Here is a 20,861-nt window from a genome sequence, read left to right as displayed (position 1 = left end):
AGATAGACTCTATAGCTAAAAATATGAATAATGCAATCATTATATGTGTGTTTATATTTCTACAATAATTTTACAAATAAAAAGTACAAATAACTGTACAGTTGGTAGAAAAGTAGAAGAGTAAATCTTTTAAAATAGAACATGCATCTATGCATTGGTTTTTTTAGGTATGATATGCAACACATTTTTTACGTCTGATATATATTTCTCATTTATGCTTACCATTACTGTAAACATATTCTGTAGATTCTCTTTACTGCTGGAAGAATGAAGGATTTATATAATATTCCTCACTCTAATAAGCAGGAAATCATAAATAATTGTTTATATTGTCATTGTTAGACATTTGAAAGTGTTTATTTTACTACAGCTCGGCTTCAAAAAGCTGAAAATGATAAAAGGAAATTATACATTTTATATCCACATACATTATGTCTGATTTTTTATTTTTTGGATTGGTTTAGATTAAATGAGAATTACAGGCAAGATATTCCCAGGTTCAAGTATATTCTTTTCATGTTTTTAGCTATTTATGAGCAGTCATGTGAAGCATACAAGCACAAGGGGAATTCATCAGGATTTTATTATATAGATACAGATGGAAGTGGCCCTCAGAATCCACTACAAGTGTACTGCAACATGACAGGTAAGCTACACATTATGTGAATGTCTAATTGTATGGTAAGGACCGAATTTCATGTCAATACCTATCCACCTATCCAACCATATTTGGGGCAGGGCGGTGGCACTGTGGCTTAAGGATCTGTGCCTATGGCTGGAAGGCTGCCGGTTCAAATCCCATGGCCGGTAGAGGAATCCTACTCTGTTGGGCCCCTGAGCAAGACCCTTACCCCAAATGCTCCAGGGGCTCTGTACAATGGCTGACCTTGTGCTCTGACCCCAAGCTTCTTTCCCTGTGTAACTGTGTCTCATGGAGAGCAAGCTGGGGTATCCGAAAAGATGAATTCCTAATGCAAGAAGTTGTATATGGCTAATAAAGTGATCTTATCTTATCTTATAGAGATAATGTCAGATATCAAACACAATCTATAATATATAACTACTTGGTACTGACATTTTGATTTCATGTCTATTTTACACAACATGTTATTAAAACTGAAAAAGAATATGAATGCATTATGTATACTCATATAAATTGCAGTGGTAAAGTAAGTTGGGATTCATTTTTTTACAAAGTGTTCTTAAATGCCAGCTTGTATTATGAGGCATTACTGAATCTGGAATGATTAGCACTGCATAAACTGCATGGTCATAATTTTAACATATAAATGGCCCTATTGTACATGCTGTATCTTTAAAGATTTAATTTGATCTTTAAATTAAATACAATAAAATAATACTAACAGTATATGTTTTACCCCTGTGGTTCCTAGTCCTGATCCTAAAGGGGCCCTTTTCCTGTTGGTTTTCATTGCAATTGGACCCTTATTGGAGCTTGTAACTGAATTTATTTTTGCTTATTTCGACTTTTGTTTTGCATGATCTTGGTGTCAAAATTATGCATTCAGATCTTCATACAGAGTCTCCTCAACTTTAAAAAGGGTCTTATTAGGGGTCTCCTGAGTGTCTCAGCCAGTAAAGATTCATGCCTAGTCACATGTTTAGCTCAATGATGAATTCAAGTCTGAATTCATGTCAAGTCAATAGTTAACTGTGACTAGAATTCCCAAGAGGCAGCACAAAATTGGCTGAGTGTCACCAAGTGAAGGGAGGGATTAGTCAGCCAGAACTTTCTTAATTCTCAGAGACACAGTCACTCCGCAAGCACTTGCAAGCATGAAATCGATGATGAACTTCCCATATGGATTATATGACATGATAAACGAAGTGTCTTAATGGTAGGTGAGTCAGAAGATTCTGCCTATACTTCCTCATTTTCTCCTGCTTCCTGATGTTCCAGAGTTTGTATTTGTGATTACAAATTTTAAAAAACATCTAAAAGACTACCAGTTTAACATGAACAGACAAAGATGGGAATGACAATGTATTATATAGTGAATGAGTTTTCAAAACCTACATTTGTGCGACTTAAATGGTCGCACTTGAATTTAAGATAGTTTTAAAACACACTAATTAATACAGGGTTGATGCCAATTTATAAATCACATTCAACATTTTAAGACCTGAAAGAAAATTTAAAAATGTGCCATAAAATAGAAATTTGAAATACTTGAAATTCAGCTAGAGCAAAAACCTGAAGACACTGGACTAGGATTCAAAATGTCTGGAACTGGAAATAATAATCACAATTTTAAAATAGAGAAGAATTTATTTTTGAAAATAATAAGAATTTCACATGTCAGAATAGCAAATTTGCACATAATAGAAAATAACTGAGGCTCATTCACTAGTGTCACTGTATGAGGCAGCTCAAGGCTGCTGGTTACAGTGAGTCGATCACTCAATGATGGCATGTTTTTTTTTCCATAAACATTTAGCTTTTACTGTGTGATTTGTGGTTCTGATGAATGTCTGAGAAAAGGAAAATTGACAAAGATGTATCAAAAGAAGGACAATAACATTTAAAATGAAACTAGATATCATGAAAAGGCATACAAAAGGTGAAAATCTGTTATGCTGTGTCAATGATCTTTGCTTTAATCATTTAACTACTGCAATAATTATTACGGATGAATGAAAAAAATCAGAATATGTAAAAGCTTCAAAACCAAAGCAATCAACTAATTTCTAAAATAATAAGTAGTGTTATTAGAAAAAATTGAAAATGTATTGATCACTTGGATGGAGAATCCGAACTAAATATTCAACAACAATGAATAATTAGAATTTCATTCCAATTTCACTCTGATCATCCGACTGTTTTTTAAAATGGTCTTACTTTCACAATTAACTATTTGAAGACCTTGATGTGTTTTGTTTTAGAACATCTAAAACCACAAGCCACCAGCCATCACTGAAGAACTGAAAATCCATTTGACTCCTTTCTGCAACATAGCTCCTTGTATGAATATGGCTTGATTCCAATATTTAATTGCTTGTTACAGTTAATGCTCTGAAATCAGTGTTTTTGTCAGATAGAGTTTCATAACTTTTCCTCTTTCAGAAATAAATTAACAATATACATTGATGGAAAAGGTGATGTTCAAAGAATCATCCACTTTATAAAAGTTGACTGCCCTTTAGCTAAACATCTAAACTCAGTATTACTTCACTATCGAAGCTTGACATTTGTGAATGCCGGCTCATCTGGTTGCAAATAACTTTTAGGTAAATTTCCCATCTATTTTCATTGACTTTATCACATTGACATTAACAAATAATAGATTCAGAGATGATTTTCCCTACTCCTATTTCAATATGTCTGGAGAATTAAGGAAAGCATTTTATTTCTACCATTATGTCTCACTACTTTATAGTACGACAAAGTATACATTTGAATAGGCAAAAATATAGGATATATATTTCCTATATATATATAGGATAAATATATATTCTAAATTATTACAGAATTTTTCGTTTATTCTTGCAGATAATTAATCAGTGGTCCTTCTACGTCTTCTAACAATGGGCTTTAGTTTTAGACATGACCAACTTTCTTTGCACTACATTTCCCTTTGTTTAGAGCACTAATATATTTTGAAAAACAAAAGAGATTCTGGCTAAAATGAAGGAACACATTTTTAAATTTCTCAATACAGATCCAGCCATTCCGAATGCCGCATTGTAATGCAATGGTAATGCAAAACACATTTTTTACTTTTTTCAAATAATCTAATGCAGGACAGCATTACCTTGTAAAACTGACAGATGGCGCAGTGAATGCTTAATAAGCTGTGTGGAAGAGTTCTGGCTGTCATGCAAAACACCTGGGCTTGAATCCTAGCCAATGCCCAGCACCTTGGGGAAAATCTTTGTCCAATAATAAAATATAATTAATATATTACATTTATATTATATTGAAGTTTTATTAATTTGATATATTACAGTATGTTCAATATTAAATTAATAATTACTTACATTTGTATAGTGCTTTTCTGGACACTCCACCCAAAGTGCCTTACAAGTAATGGGGGACTCCCCTCAACCACAACCAATGTGCAGCATCCACTTATTATTTTAAATTAAATATTAAAAAATAAAAGTAGAGCTCTTTCACGAAGCAAAATTACTCAGCTGTATAAAAAATAGTTTATTGTTATAGGCCATTGTAAACATTTTTTTTTCAGGTTTACATCCACAATGAAATAATCTATATGTCTTAATAATAATTTAAGTAAAAAGTAATTAGGAAACAGATAATTTTATTTAAGAATTCAATTCTAAATAAAATATTTTACAGTAATGGCCTTAAAACCATACAGTACCATGCTGCGTTAACTGTATATATTGTTACAGTTTTAGGTGACTGAGAAGTGTCTCTTAGATTTCAGATAACGTTTGTGACACTAGGAAAAGTAAACACTTCTAGCTTCAAAGCAGAGAGGAAGTTTGTTGAGGTCTGGGGGGTCCCTTCAGCAAAAACATTTGTAAAGTTTACTTTAGTATACCTAGGTAAGTAGTGGGTTAATGATTATCAAGGAGCAGTAAAGAAACACACAATATAAGGTCACATGAAACACACAGAGAGAAGAGAAGAAGCAGGGAATAAGGAGAGAAGTGACAAAAGTCCGGAAGAGTCCTTGTGATCATCTTAGAATCGTTGAGTAAGCTGCAAGAAAGTGAAATTTGTGTATTTTAAATGTTTAATTAAGAAGTATAAGCCTTACAGCGTAGACAGAGATTCTAAGCTGATCACGAGGAAGAAAACTCACCTGTTTTTCAAGCATAAAAAGTGGTTATTAACTATCGAAACCTGTTTTTATAGCTTTTAAAGTCGTGCAGTGTCTAAGTAGGAACACATCATTATATCTCGTTTTTGATTTATTTTTTAAGAATTAAAATAATCGTTTGCCCAGCCTTATTTTAAAGACCTCTACTTGTGAAACTTTTCACAGCCTGTACATAAAACTATTATTAAAAAGCTTATTAAAAACAGCCCCCATGGTGTTCAAACTGATTTTTTTTTACACAGAAGACTGACACAGCTTCACGCTGTGAATCTGTTTTTCTAAGAAAACATGTGTCCGTGGGGGAAGGTGGAGTGTCTTTCACTGAAAGACTCATCCTATTCTACTTTGAAAATGCCTGTGAAACCGGTTTAATTTGGCACAGCCAGCACTCCCACAGAGAGAGATGAAAACTGCGCAGCGCCAGGCGAATGCACAACATTAATGTAGGGCTTTCGGGCTTACGTGGATTTACGCCCTACAACCTGTGGTACCGCTGTGTACATACAGTACGAACATGTTGTGATATTTAGGAATATAAAAATGTCAATATACTGTAGTGTCCATAATACTTGCTATTTTAGTTTTTCAAAGAAATGTTTATTTGTTAAAAGAAAGCTCATAGCGATTGCTGGATTTGAACACCTGACCTCATGCTTATAAATCAGTCACTTAAGCTGTCACACCACCAAGGCAAGTCATGTGACATGTACTGAAACAGCAATACACATATCAATATAGAAATATAGTTATACCATTATCAATTTATTTAGATATGTGAATCCATATTATATTCCCTATTAATCCAATCCTAAAAGTATGCTTTTGTTTAATCCGATAACGAGCATTTTCGGTTAAGGTTAAAACGATCAATTTTTCACAAAGTATATAAATGTACAGTAATATGGTCAGAAGGAGCAGGTAAAAACGTTTCAAAATAACCACATGTACTGTAAGACTTTGATGCCCAAAATGTTTAGGGAGAAATGGAATACTGGTGTGTATTTTTTTCTTTAAAATACCAAGACCACCCATATACAGTACAGTTTACATACAGTAATATGTTTATGTTCCTAAATTAATATCTTATATGAGCATGTGAAAGGCATGGTGAATCGGAAATTCTCAAGACTTACTTTATATGATTGGAAACGAATGCGTGATCGGATCAACGAAATGCGGTGGTGTTACTTTTTGTCAATGAAAAATTAAGTATTTTTGTTTACAAAGACGGTTACAAAGAATGTGGACCAGGGTAATACTTTGAGTTTACAGCTTGTCCAAGGTCATTCATTATTAATACTATTAGTAATATCTTCGGTAAAGACTTTGATGCATAAAATATTTCTGCATAATTAAAATATTTATGATAAAGGTGGTAGGTTGTGTACTTTTGTCCAACTGAGCAATCTTGCTTTCATAAAATATACCAACTTTTTAATGTAAAATAATTAACTTGCTGTAATACACAGTTTAAATTTAAAAGTCTAAAGAGTATACAACTTAAATTCTTAGTTGAATAAAGATTGTCCCTCAGCAGTGATCGGGATTCAAAACATGGTGTTTTCTGGCGACAGCTCAAATGCTGTACATGAGAGTTTAAGCTTTATTAGCTCCACCAGGCGGTGATTCCAGTTACCATTATCTTACTGCGGTATCATACGGTATGACGAGATATGACGTGTTATGATGCGTTCTGATGCAACACGCCCACCGTGTTTTACCGTGACATACCCTGCTCATTTTGAATGGCTGCATCTGTTCTAAGACATGTACTGCATGTTCCTTACAGTAGAATTAGTAAATTGTTACTAAAAGTACCAGCTAATATGCAATTGTGTTAGCAATTTTATTTCTTAAAGAGAATTAGCATGAATATAAGTTGCTGATACATGGGAGTGGATTTCATTTACAAGTAAAAACTTTTTTTAGAGTTCTAAAAAGGTAAACCTAGGGGACTTAGGAGACTGTAACAGACCAATGGATGTCTGTCCTCTTTTGTTGCATTGTCAAAGCAAGGCTCAAGATGTCTGTTCTGTATTGACTTTAGAGAAAGGGTTGGATTATGATACTGTTAAGGTGTCAATATTGCGCGCCTATGAATTAATCCCTGAGTCATACTGTCAAAGGTTTCCTAATTATACAAAATCCGTCAATCAAACCTTTGTTGATTGCATGAGAGAATAATAAAATGCATGTGAATCACACTACGATAAACTAAGTGCTTCAAATACATTGAAGATGTCTAATTGTTATGAATAGTAGCAATTGTATTTGTATGGAGAATATTTTGGAAGATATTTCCACAAACAATGTAAATGAACAATATTATAAGACAAATTATGCCGTAAATAAGTAAAATCGCATATGCAATTTATTATAAAACCATTAACATCAACACAGCACATGTTTTTTTTTTTTTCAGTGTGAAAACACTAAGACTGAACCTGTGAGTAACAATGTACACCCAATCAACAACACATGTATATGACTCTCAATATTAGATGATAAACAGTAGAATCGCTATTATATTCACTGTTGTATTAACTGTTACATCAGAAAAAAAGGAAAACAAATATGAAATCTTTTTAAACACCCTACTTTAACCTTACTTTATTTCACACCTGCATTAAGATCACTGCGTGTACAATGGGTATTATGTTCTGATTACAGAGGGAGTAAAGATTCAGTGCGGAGCAAGGGAGATTACTCAGCTGGATAACTTTGTAAAAGTTAGTTATAACTAAGTTATAACTAAGTTAATGTAAGTTTTCTGTACATTTGTGTGAATAGTAAAAAAAAATATTCAAAAATAACCAAGAGTTGCCATTTTAGCCTTAAAAAGGAAACAATAGCAATTAAATGTTCTTAAAAAGGGCTTTAACTAGCTTGTCATATATATATTTAAATTAAAAACATATTCTAATTAGTTTCTCATTGAATCCTTTTTAAATAACTGGGCGATTCAAAGAATATTTAAAGTTTCAAGACATCGGTCAAGCCAAAGTAATTAATAACAGATTTATAAAACAACTTTGGAAACTCTACCATATCACACATACAGCTTTCAGTAATATTTGAAAATATTTGTAAGTATCATATTAAATATTAAAATTATTATCAAGTAAACAATGCTTGAAGACAATCTATTCCATATTGCATTAAAATTGTAATGTTTTATATTTATAAATCCACCAGTCCATCCATTTTATAGCTGCTTTATCCAGTTGCGTCATGGCAAGCAATGGATGCAAACCAGGCTACACCTTGGACAGGATACCAGTTCATTGTAGAGTACTGAGAGACACTAACGAAACACCACACCAGGTCCAGAAGTTAATTAACCTACTGGAATGTTTTTGGACTGTGAACATTTACATAATTGTTTTTTGCCATTATGATTTTCAATAAAAAATAATTACTCCAGTAATTATTATTGCTGTCATGTAACTTGCCTTACATTAGTAACCAAGAGAAGTAGATTCTGCCAGGAACTTGCCCTGTGGATTTTGGAGTTTCTAAGATAATGCAGCATCAATGACTATTGAGAATGTGTATTGAAGAAGGAGGGTGAAAATGAAAGCCCACACCCAGTTTCCCTTCCCTCCTACTTTGAGGAGACAATGCACCACCATGGCACGAAACACTCCCTCAAGAAAAGCTAATGCATTGTTTTTTCTCACATATTCTGTCACATATATCTATATTTATAAAAACTTTGATGAAGCCAGATTATTATAAAACTATTATTTATTTCAACAACTAAGAAGAAAAAAGGGCAGCAAAAACATACTGTATGTATAAAAAACTTACATTTAGGTTTTAAATTTTATAATTTAAAAATATACATTGTGGCTTTAAAATATGTATTTAAAACTAAATACTGTATATTCATAAAAAAACCAATTGCAATTTCTGTTTAAGGGCATCCTCAAACCCAGACCCTACTGCATGATAGTGCAGAATTCTACCATTGAGCTACCAATGTGTCACTCTGATTCGCATTTCATTTTCCATTACAAAAGATGTAGTTAGAGGCACACGTCTACAATTTCCTAAAATAACCTCAACAAGTGATCAAGTTAAAGACATCGATATAGAAAATCTTCATGAAGAAGGTGGAATACTGTTGTGTACCTTATTTTATTTTTAGTTAACACTGTCTGCTATAATCTATATGATTCAGTTCTCAAGACGGGGTAGAGATCCACAGTCTGATATCTTTCTGAGCGTCAGCTCAAATAAAAGCATGGGCATTGAGAGCCGACTAGGATAGCAAGTCACATTAGTGATAATTTCAAAATCTGAAATGAAAATAAAGACAGTTGTTGGGAGGAAGGCGAGCTGCAAATTTAACCATATCTAAAGTGATGGGGCTTCTCTGCTGGAAAGTGATACCAAAAAGGGGGTGATCCAGAATGACAAAGAAGAGACTCTAGAAAGGAGCCAACGAGAAAACCTTTTGGAGCTCAGCTGGAATCAAGGCGGCAATCATTTCAAGCTCAGGAGCAAGAAAGGAAAATTGGGATAAGAATAAGATGGAATTGAAAACGGGCCAGTAGAAACATTTCTAAGCATTTCAAAGAACATCTAGAAGGTAGTTAACAATGGAGGGAAGATCCTGAAGGCAGCGTTCCAGGGTGGGAATACAAATGGGTGTATGGACTTTAGAAGAAAGAAAAGAATCATTTTGGAGCAGCAGGACGGATCAGTCTAGAGAGGGCAAGATGGCTAGATTATGAATATTCAAATAGGGGCATGCCTTAGAATAGGAAGAGTAGATAAATTACAAATTGGTTCAAATTATCTTTGTTAAGAACCACCTTAACAAAGATAACCAGTAGTAATCCACTCCTGGTGCCACGGAGGGTGGAAAGAACATATGGCATCCCTGCAAATAGAGATATTCAGTATAAATTCGCCGAGAGTGAAACTTTAGAGCAACTGGAGATCTCCAGATTCCACTACTCAGTAATTGCGTTTAGAGCCTAATATGAGAGAAACGGAATTGACATCTTTACCTTCAAGTATCTGGCAGCGAAAATGAGGGAGGGTGGCCTGAGAGCAGCATAGAGTCTGAAGCTTTAGCTGTACTGAGGGTGGAAAAAAAAGACTGAAGATGGGCGGGACTGAAGGAGGTGGAGCTGAATGAAGGGAGTGTTCAAGCTTGAGCAGATGGGAGGTAATTTCAGCTACAGAGTGAGAAAGTGGTTCGGGAGTTTGAGAAAGCTGCTGGGATATCTGCAGAGAAAGAGAATCTGCTAGAGAACTGGGTAGCTGTGGAGTAGAAGGCGGAACTGGAGAGTTGAGAGAAGGAGAAGGGGCTGTCCGATTTGCAGATGACAGAGCTGCAGGTACTGCTGTAGAGAGAGAAGGATGGAGGACTGGTTGAGCTGAAACGGAATTACATAAAAGTAAGAAAAAAAGGGGCTAAACGTTCTTAAGTGAGGTGGAATTGGAATACATCTGTCGAACAGTGATTTGAGGAGCCTTGGAAGAGGCCAGTCCTTGTAAAGGACACGAGTCAGTGTATCCGAGGTGGTGCGGCAGCGTTTGATTGGTGTAATGCGGGAGGCTGGATGGGAGAGGCAGAAGCATCGGCGACGGGGGAAAGAAGGATTAGGTTGGAAATGAGAAGGTCAAGATGGCGAAACAGCGGAAAACGAACAGCATGGAGAATCTTCAAGGTGTTGGAGGAGAGAAAGGCGGTCTGGAGATGACGGAGAATTAGGCCTGCGAGCCATAATTGGTCTAGAGCTCAGAATTAAAGTAAGTTGAATTAAAAAACTCTAGATGTGTATATTAGCAGGGTTAGGGTTTAAATAGGAAAGAGATAATTGAATGATAGAGGAAAGGGCGGAGCAGCCCCCTTCCAGTTCTCCCCTAGAACTCCACCTATCAGTTTCCATATTGTAAGAATGAGCACATCCTAACCTTTTCAAAATAACTTCAGTTAGTTAACCGAGTTCAAGACTTTAATGCAGAAAATGTTTATGAAGAAGGTGGAATACTGTTGTGTACTTTTTTTTTATTTTAGCTACTTCTACCAGCTATACAGAATGTATAAAATATTCATTTTCATAAATTGATATTGTTTATGAAATTCAAAGTTATTATACTTCTGTTATTTTTATTTTCAGCTATGTAAATTTCCCTTTGGTTACATAATTCCATATTAATATTCCATATTAAATGGATTTAAAAGAGAACAGTAGGATAACAGATTAAATGAAGCCATCATTTCACAACCATCTTATGCACCACAAGTGCCACCTATGAATCACCTTTGGTCAGTGAATCACACAGCCAAGTACACCAAACTGTACTGTAGCACCTCTAATGCAGCAATGAATATTACAATGTGTTCTATTTGGCTGCATCTGTATATTTTCTACAGTGAGGGTTCCACAGCTCAATATCTTTTGGATTTACTAATTTGCTCCAAGTGCTTGTAGCATAGAAGGTGTTGGGGAGCACAGGTGAATCACCAAGGGGTGGGGGATCTCAAAATCTCACAATGAAATCACTGAGTCACTGGAATCTCTAGCTTCCTATTAAAGCAGTTCCTGAGGCAGTCAGAGGTCTTCTTTACACAGTCTCTCACAGTTAAGAAGAACAATGAGCAGTTAAAGGAAGATATGGAGGGTAGACAGATCTTCTGGTACAAATAATCGCAGAAGGATTACAGTGGGTTTATATTGGTAGCAGCCTCAGTCTTTTTCTGGGTTGGGACATCTGGGTTGGGGGTTGGGTAAATAAGAAAGTTGTTAATGAGCCTACCAGGCCAACCATAATCAATCAAGTGAGGCTCTTGCCACTGTTATCTAGGGAATTATATGGTCACAGTTCATGTGGAAAACCCCTTGCCATGCTATCAGAAAGGGGGATCTTTCATAGTACCATTTCTCTTGATTACTCCCTGTCCTGAATTATTTATACATGTTGAATTATAAATGTGTTTTAATGTCAGTACTTTTATTTGTGTCCAAGCAGATCATTTTAATTTTGGAATCATAATGAATTGCTTTGGATCATCTGGCCATTAGGTTTCTGACTTCAGGAGGAACTCTGGATCACAGATCCATCTAAAAAATTCTTCAACATTCAGTCCTCTAGAAGCATCATCCACTGGATTGAACATCAGTGTTAATGGAAGTCAGTACTGACATGCTGTCAAGATGAATCTGTAATTATTTATCTTTATCCTTACAAAAATGAACTTCTGAATGCTCAAGTGTAAACTCTGCCTTGCACAAAGAGCAAGTTGATATTCTCTATTTGATATTCTTTCAACAGGAGAAACAATGCAATAGCTATTCACATTACACTGAAAATGTTATGCAGCTGTACTGACTTTAGTTAATGAAAGTTCTCTGGTTTTAGATTCCAGACTAAAAAGTAGATATAAAGTAGCTTATGTGGCAAAACAATGTTGCTATTGCTGTATTTAACTAGAATATCTACAACCTACGTACAGATGCAGCCATTCAAACTTCACGGTACAAACCTGTACCGCACACAACTACCCACAAGCCACCATGGCGTACTGCGGTACGTGATTGGCTGGTGAAAATGACCGACAGGGGCACTCATGGTGCATGGGTCGGTAGTGAAAATTTTTAATCACTTAATCTCCTTACTGTGCACATTTTAATCCACTCATTTTACATAGTTTTGAGATTTCCTGGAAGAACGAATGAAGTTAGGAATCCAGTGGTGTCATAAACATAACCGATGACTGAAATAATGAATTCCATTTCCCAAGAAGATCATCATGATCCAAATGCACATCTTTAACTTCTTTGACCTTTTTTTCTCTTCTGGAATCAGTGCTAATGCAGCAGAGTTATTGCTTATTTACTTAGTCAGATGCTTACTTAAAAAACATAGATACACATTTTGTTGTTTTGAGTATTTAAGTGTCGTACAATCTTCAGAATAAAAGATGTTTGTTACAATCCTGGTTCAGAAATTACTGCCAGACACCCTTGTTTATTATTTTCTGGCTAAATCTTTGATTTGCATCTGCCAAACTTTTGCTTTGCTTATTCTTGTACCTTTGCCAGTGGTGGTGTTCAAAATGTTACCACATATTTCATCCATGTTATCTTAAATAATTTGACTTTGTATTTGAGTCAAATGTGCATGTCACAAAACAGTCCTCTCCATTTTCATTGAGTTTGTGAAGAGGCTTTAAAACTGCAGTTCTCATTTTATTGGTTTGTACATTTCTTCCATATATTCAGTGTCTTACATTTCATTGCAGCATTCAATTAAAAAAATACTTCATAAATGTTAAATGCTTTCCCATTATGGAACTTAATCCCAGATCATTTTCTAATATTTCCATGTAAACTGTAAAATCTTTCCAAAATTCTTTTGAATCAACTTTCTTCATTATATTTTTTATCTGAATTAATATATTTGCAACTATGAACCAAGTGTCTGGGTTGTCCACTTGTACACTGCTATAAATAATACAAGTGGTTCTTTCTGTTCTCTGTCTTCTCTTCTATTTCACATTCAGGTCTCTATAAAGTGATCTACAGTCTAAGATCACTTTAAACTTGAGTCTTTAAACATCTGTGTTTTGTGCAATGGGATGATTGACAATCTGTGTTGCCTCAATAAGACTTCAATAATGACTTTTTCTCTGCACGAAATTTCATTTGCTGATTTCTGAATTCTATCCAACATCCCAGTGATCTTCAATGACATAGTCATATTGGCTTGAGTCCTAATAATGTGTTATTTGCACAGTTTATTCACTTGTCAATAAAGCTTCTTCCATTCTGTGGAGGTTTTTGAAAATTTAAAATTAAGTCTTAGAACTAATGCAGTGTTGATGAGGAGCTGATTTTGTATTCATGCTACTGGCTAAATAACCTGGTTTGTGATGAGGGGTCACTTCAGAAGAACAAATTTTATATATCGGCATCCATGTATAGTGCTGAGATGTGCAGTAAAGATGTATGAACATTTTGCACTCATTATATAGGCTGTACCTTCTACAAGTGATATGTCTTTTATCTGACAGTGTAATTTCTATAGACTAATATCATATTATCCTAAAATAGAGTATTGAACAGAATGGTATGATAACTTGAACATACAGTGGTTATAAAAAATCTACACACCCTTATTGAGATTGCAGGTTTTTGTGATGTAAAGCCAGAAATCAGGATAAATCATGTCAGACATTTTTCCTTCTTTAATGTGACCTTACAACCAACAAAATTCAAGAGAAAAACGTACAACACCCTGGTTGCATAAGTGTGCACCCCCCACCCCAACTAATACTTTGTGGAAGAACCTTTTGCATTTATTACAGCAGTAAGTCTTTGTGAATAAGTCTCTATCAACTTTGCACACCTGAACATTGCAATTTTATCCCACTCTTCCTTGTAAAAAAGTTCAAGCTCCTTCATATTGTCAGGGAGATCTCCTGTGCACAGCCCTCCTTAGGTCATTCCATAGGTTTTCTATGGGATTGAGGTCTGGGCTCTGAAGCCATTCCTTGGTTGACTTGGATGTGTGCTTTGCATCATTAACATGGTGGAAAGTGAAATTCCTCTTCATCTTCAGCTTTCTGACAGAGGCCAGCAGGTTTTGTGCCAAAATATCTTGATATTTGGAACTAGTCATTATCCCATCTATCTTGACTAGAGCCCCTGTCCCAGCTTATGAGAAGCAGCCCCAAAGCATGATGCTGCCACCACCATGCTTCACAGTAGGTATAGTGTGCTTTGGATGATGAGCTGTGTTGTCTTTGCACCAAACATATCTTTTAGAATTAAGGCCAAAAAGTTCACCCTTTGTCTCATCATTTTCCCACATGCAAAATTTAGATGGGTTTTGATGTTCTTTTTTGTGATAAATGGCTTCCTTCTTGCCATCCTACCCCATAGCACAGAAGTGTGCAGAATACAGGAGATTGTTGTTACAAGGAGTGACCAATACCTGCCAGAAATTCCTGCAGCTCCTTTAATGTTGCTGTAGGCCTCTTGGTAGCCTCCTTGACAAGTTTTCTCCTTGTTCTGTCATCAACATTGTAGGGTCATCCCGATCTTGGCAATGTCCCTGTGGTGCTACATTTTCTCCACTTATTGATGATAGTCTTCACAGTGCTCCATGGTACATCCAATGCCTTTGAAATTCTTTTATACCCCTCTCCTGAACGGTACCTTTCAACAATAAGATCCCGCATATGGTTTGTCAGCTCCTTTGCGGACCATGGCTATCCATGAAAGTTTCAAGGAAATCCTAGAGGAACAGATTATTTTTATTTTGGTTAATCAGAAACACTTTCATTGATGGCAGGTGTATCTTACCTTTTGACATGATTTTGAATGTGATTGGTTAACTCTGAACACAGCTACAGCCCCCGTTATAAATGGGTGTGCACACTTATGCAACCAGGGTGGTGTAGGTTTTTTAATTTCAATTGTTTTTTCAAATAATTATCTATTTGTTTTTCTCTTGAATTTTGTTGCTGGTTGATGTTATGAGTATGAGAAAACTAACCACTTGATTGTATGCTTTTAAGGAAAGTTATTTTATATTGGATGTTTTAAATCATATCATCCATATAAAATGTGGATCCTTGATTATTTACAAGACATTAACATTGTAGATAGCACAGAGCAAGAAAAGCTAAATTAAGAATTTTGCACATGAAAGCATTTGCAAATGTAAATCACGTAGTGGTCCAGAGTAGATAACGCTATTTCAGTTGACAGCAATTAAATTTTGATCAAATACAAGCCTTATCATGCTTTATTAACCTTAAGACACAATAGTAAAGAGATTAACAACTGCAAATACTTGTCAAAAGTCCCATTACCAAAAAAGGCAAGTAAATCCAGAGTAAATGCACAGTATATCCAAGACTGCATAATTCATTGAGTCTAATTTTAACTGCACCAGTCTTTATTGGGAAAAAAAAATAATGTGACAAGACATACTGTCAGATTTGTGTACTTATGCGCGTGGATTTGGTTACACCACAATGATAACAATAATAAATTTGAATGGCAGTGATTATTCTAATCACTTCCAGATCATTTTCTACATTTAGAAAATACATTTCTAAGTGACATCAGCCTTCATTTGTATAGATTTAGTATAGAGAGGGGAAAATTTATCTTGGAAGTTCAGGAGAACCAATTTGTGTATACATGCATATGCACATTTATTCATTTTTGCTCCCTCCTCCAACCATGCATTCTTCTCAACAAAAATAACAGGGGAAGGTCTTAATTTGTACTGTCATCTTTTCAGAAGAAAAAGGTTTATGTGTCATATAATGTTGATGGACATTTATGAAACAGTTTATTGTACACTCTTTCTGATCTGAACATAGCCAGAATAGTAATTTAATTAAAAATTATTTGTTATCTACTTTAAACAATATTCTAATAAATAGAAACATCAATGTTATCAGGTCCTAATGCTGATGTCTGTGCAGGAATGTGACTACATGGAGATCATTCAAATGCTTCTAAGTAAATTGAATACTGCCATTATAATATCTGTGGATTAGCAATAGACACCTTTTTGTTGTGCCCCCTTGCTTTGTAAAGGTCTTTATAAATAAATCAAACACAGTTGCTTCATGTCTGGATTAAAACATATCTGTATAAAAGATGAATAACCACCAATAAAATGACCCTGAACAAATGCAGGCCTAGAAGTAAATGAGTTAATTAATACTGGGATAGATTACTTCTCTGGTGATCTTAGATACCTACAGTGTCTACACTGTATGTAGTGTCAGCAACATTTATTTTAATTCAGTAACACTTTGCCTCCAAAGTTTCTGTTAGTGTTGTAGTTCCAGTGTTTTGAAGACAAACCATTAGGTATTCCTATATATTATATTTAATAGAATATTATTTTTTATTAGCACAGATTGGATAAATATGTTTAGCTTCAAGGGACATCAGCAAATTAATTAATAAGTATAATCTAATAAATATTAACATGATAATTTCCTAGATTAATTATTCGTTTTATTAATACAGTTTCACAAATTAATAAGCTTATAGGAATTAACTTACTTTTTACTTTCTTAATTAGATAAAACTTGGACTGTGGTGCAACACAACAATACAGAACTGACTACATTAAAAGCATTCAGTGGGGTAAATCAGCGCTTTGTCTACTTTAACTATACTGCCAATGTGGAACAGCTCGAGACTATAATTAACCACGCAGAGTACTGTGAACAGGAGCTTAGCTACCACTGCAAGAAGTCACGCCTTTTAAACACACCTGGTAAGTCCTTTTTTATTAGAATGATTGATTTTTGTTTTCAATAAAAGTAAGATTTATTAAATTTAATTTAACCAAAAATGTTTATTATGCCACTTCTTCATAAATTTATTTGCTTATGTATTTCAGCAAGTCCAGCATTATGTCTAAGAAATATAAAATGTGGGCTATGTTTTCTGTAGTTAAAATGTTTTTTTTTAAATATATTTCATATTTATATTGTGCTCATAAGTGAAATCCTTCAAATATTAAGCAAATTTCAATTTTTTCATATTTTTTTTCTTTTATGCCTAAAAGAATACAATTTTCTTTTAAAATTCATGTTCTATTATATCTTTTATTGAAATATAACATTTTGTGAGTCACATAAAAACACTTTCTCTTAAAGGATTATGGGAGTATTGATAAACTAACCAGCCGTACTGTCAAAGCCAATACCTTGGCTTTTTTAAAGAAATAGCTAGATGACATCCTTGGATCAATTAACTATAAATTACCAAATGGGCCTGGTGGGTCAAATAAACTCCTTGATGAATGAAAAGGACTATAAAACACAAATTATATTGTTACAAAATACGTGGGAAGAGAAGATATGCTGTATTTATTGAACATTTGAGAGATTATTTTTCAGAGTTTTCTAGGATAAAACCAGAAAAATTGCAAAACCCTTTACTTATTTATTCATTTAAACCTAATAGTTTATGTTGTGTGAAACATAGTAAATTTCAAGGCATTCATGGTTTCACATTTTGCAGATTCCTCAGAAACATTTCTCTCTTTGATGATGATATTTCTATCCCGTCATTTTTCTCCTTATATCTCAGATGGAACACCCTTCACTTGGTGGGTTGGAAGAACAAATGATGCACAAACATATTGGGGTGGTTCCGTACCTGGAAGTCAGAAATGTGCTTGTGGACTGATGGAAAACTGCATTGATCTGAAACACTATTGCAACTGTGATTCTGACAGAAAAGAATGGTAATCTGAAACAGTTTAATTATTGTTTAATTGTAGTTGTACTCCCTGTATTTTGTAAGAAATGTAATACTAATATACTGTATATTTAATAATTATTAATTATAATTAATAAATATACACTTTCAAAATACATATAAACCTATAATCAGTAGGTTATTTATTGTGTTGATTTTAACATTCTAAAAAGAAAGTTGAAAGTAAGGTTTGGTATTAGTCACATGATATATTTTTCTCTGGAATGTCTATGTAAGTGACCAATACCAGACCACAGCATTGCACTGTCCCATTTTTATTAAAAAAATATATTTTAATTTTTATAGCATTGAGTAACCCTTTCAGTTCAGAGACAAACATTATCATGTTGCAAGATTAAGGGATTATTGTGGCACTGTTGCTATAACAATAGGTGGGGAACAGCAACTATCAGGGAGAACTCTTCCCCCCCTTAAATCCATTGGTAAAATAATTATACAGTATCTCCAGGAGAAATGTAGTGTGCATTTTGACTGATGGCACATAATGACTGCCACATCTCACCCAAGTGCATGGGGGCTGTATTTCAAAGGTAGATGAAGTGGGCCCTCTCCTATATAATAATAATAATAATAATAATAATAATAATAATAATAATAATATCACTTTATTAACCCTTTACAATTTCTTGCATTAGGAATTATCTTTTTGCATACCCCAGCTTGCTCTTCATGAGACACACAGACACACAGATAGGGAGAGAGCCTGGGGTCAGAGCGCAGGGTCTGCCATTGTACAGCACCCCTGGAGCAGTTGGGGTTAAGGGCCTTGCTCAGGAGCCCAACGGAGTAGGATTCCTCTGCCGGCTGCGGGATTTGAATCGGCAACCTTCCAGCCACAGGAACAGATCCTTAGCCGCAGAGCCACAGCTCCGCCCCTTTATATGTAAAGCTATGTATTTTGGAAATCCTATCTGACAGTTTTTCCAGGTAAAAAAGTGATTTATAAATTCAAAGACTTCTGTTTCTTCTGATTATTACAGTGCTTCACTATAAAATACAAATATATGACAAGATAAAAAGTCGCATTTTCTCTGAAGAAACAAATATGATTCTTATAAATAAAAAAGGAACCTAATGAAATTCTTTAAAATGTCTTTTTTGTCTAATTTTAGGACAAATGACTCTGGCCTTCTCTCCTTCAAAGACCACTTGCCTGTCTCTAAAATAGTGTTTGGTGATATCAATAGAGCTGGTTCAGAGGCAGCTTACAGAGTTGGACATCTACAGTGCTATGGTGATAGTAAGTAATTTTCTTAAATATTTGTTCCTAGTGATAATTCTGTCTTGAAATGCAGTATATGTAATAAACACTTGGCTTTATATTGGAAAATCCAAACAAGGAATCAGATCTTTTATTGATTTCTAATCAAGGTTAAAAATTCAGATCATAACAGAAGTGAAATCTGCACTGGTCAGTTTCAAATTAAAGAAAGCTAATTAAATAATTTCATTCTACTCTAATATGTACTAGCAACATTATTTATCTTCACATAAAATAGATATTTAAAAAGAATTCTAACATAGATTTTAAATTCTCTGTCACTTGTGTTTGTCATCTTTGTAAATTATTTACTCTTGCTATAGAAGTGATAAAGTAATTAGTTTAAAGTTTAAAACAAATACTCTGGATATTGTTGAGAAACAGTATAATGCATTTGAGACACAACAGAAAAAACATTATTTAAGGGAAAAATGTTCCAATAAAACAAAGGAATAAATAAGAATTGAGTATATCAAGGTTATTGTTCCATTTATGTGAGCCAAACATGTCTCTGAAGTTCACTTACGTTACACATTGCTGCTTGCAGTTGAGATATTTTTCACCAAAGAAGCTCCAAAGTCAGGTTTATAATATAACATATGACTCAGATATGAGTTCTCTTATGGGAAAAAAGTATTTTTCATGGTCTTACTTTTAAGCCACCCCTAGTTCTCTTGTTGAAAAAGAAATGAGTCAGCAGCTGCAACTTGCTTTTGAGTCTGAATGTAGACAAACTCTCCTTACTGAAAGCTACACATTTATATAATACTGATGTGCTTGGTCTTTCATTCCTGTGTTTTATTGTGATTCTGATGCAGGATGTATATTTTCCTCATTCCTCACATAGTATTTTCTGAGATTTTGAAATTAATTTGTTTAAATTTTTATGTAGGTCTTTAAGGCCCACTGGTGACTTTAGGTCACATTATGGCTTTCCTTTGTGGCAGCATTTTCACATATTCTCCTCCCCAGCTTAAATTACAAGGTTGAGCAGTTGAAGCATCAGCATTGGTATTCAGGATTTCTGAACAATGCTGCACAGTAAAAAAAAAGTAATTCCATAAGATGATAAGCCATCTTTTTATCTTTTTAACTTCTCCATATTAGATTTCATCCACAGTAGACATGGTCAGTAAATGCTTGACCCTAAAAATAATATCCCAATAAGGGTTTTGATTGCCCATTTTATGGTTTGATCTTCCTTCCCCACCATTGCTTCATTGCATTCTCTGGGCAAATGTTTTCTGCTAGGTAGATCTGCACCTTCTCTCATTTGTGACAAACATGTACCCAGTTCTTTCTCCAATGAATCTAAAAAGAATCTAAAAAAAGATTTATAAAAAGAAACATTCATTAAAATCTGGCACCACAAGAGCACATTTCACCAGAGTGCTTGCTTGCTTCAAATTGGTTAATGAGGACTCCGCTTCTGTGAACCACCATACAGACTTAGGCACCAACATCTGGTTCAGCTGTGTTAGAGCACTAGATTATCACGGAGGT

At 34.5% G+C, this 20,861-nt stretch overlaps 1 protein-coding gene across 1 annotated transcript in view; it reads left to right on the top strand.

The window, feature by feature from the left end:
- Positions 1-20,861, top strand: part of cntnap3 (contactin associated protein family member 3) — a 438,191-nt gene that overhangs the window by 345,310 nt on the left and 72,020 nt on the right. Inside the window, exons 12-15 of the mRNA XM_088910414.1 lie at positions 527-646; positions 16,887-17,084; positions 17,906-18,062; positions 19,210-19,337. Of these exons, the coding sequence (XP_088766540.1) occupies positions 527-646; positions 16,887-17,084; positions 17,906-18,062; positions 19,210-19,337 (603 nt within the window). The remainder of the gene's footprint in view (positions 1-526; positions 647-16,886; positions 17,085-17,905; positions 18,063-19,209; positions 19,338-20,861) is intronic.

This window comes from Atractosteus spatula, chromosome 3 (assembly GCF_055471065.1).
Source record: "Atractosteus spatula isolate fAtrSpa1 chromosome 3, fAtrSpa1.hap1, whole genome shotgun sequence".
Lineage (NCBI taxonomy): Eukaryota > Metazoa > Chordata > Actinopteri > Semionotiformes > Lepisosteidae > Atractosteus > Atractosteus spatula.
Note: the sequence above shows the minus strand (reverse complement) of the source record. Positions and strands in the feature narration are given on the sequence as shown.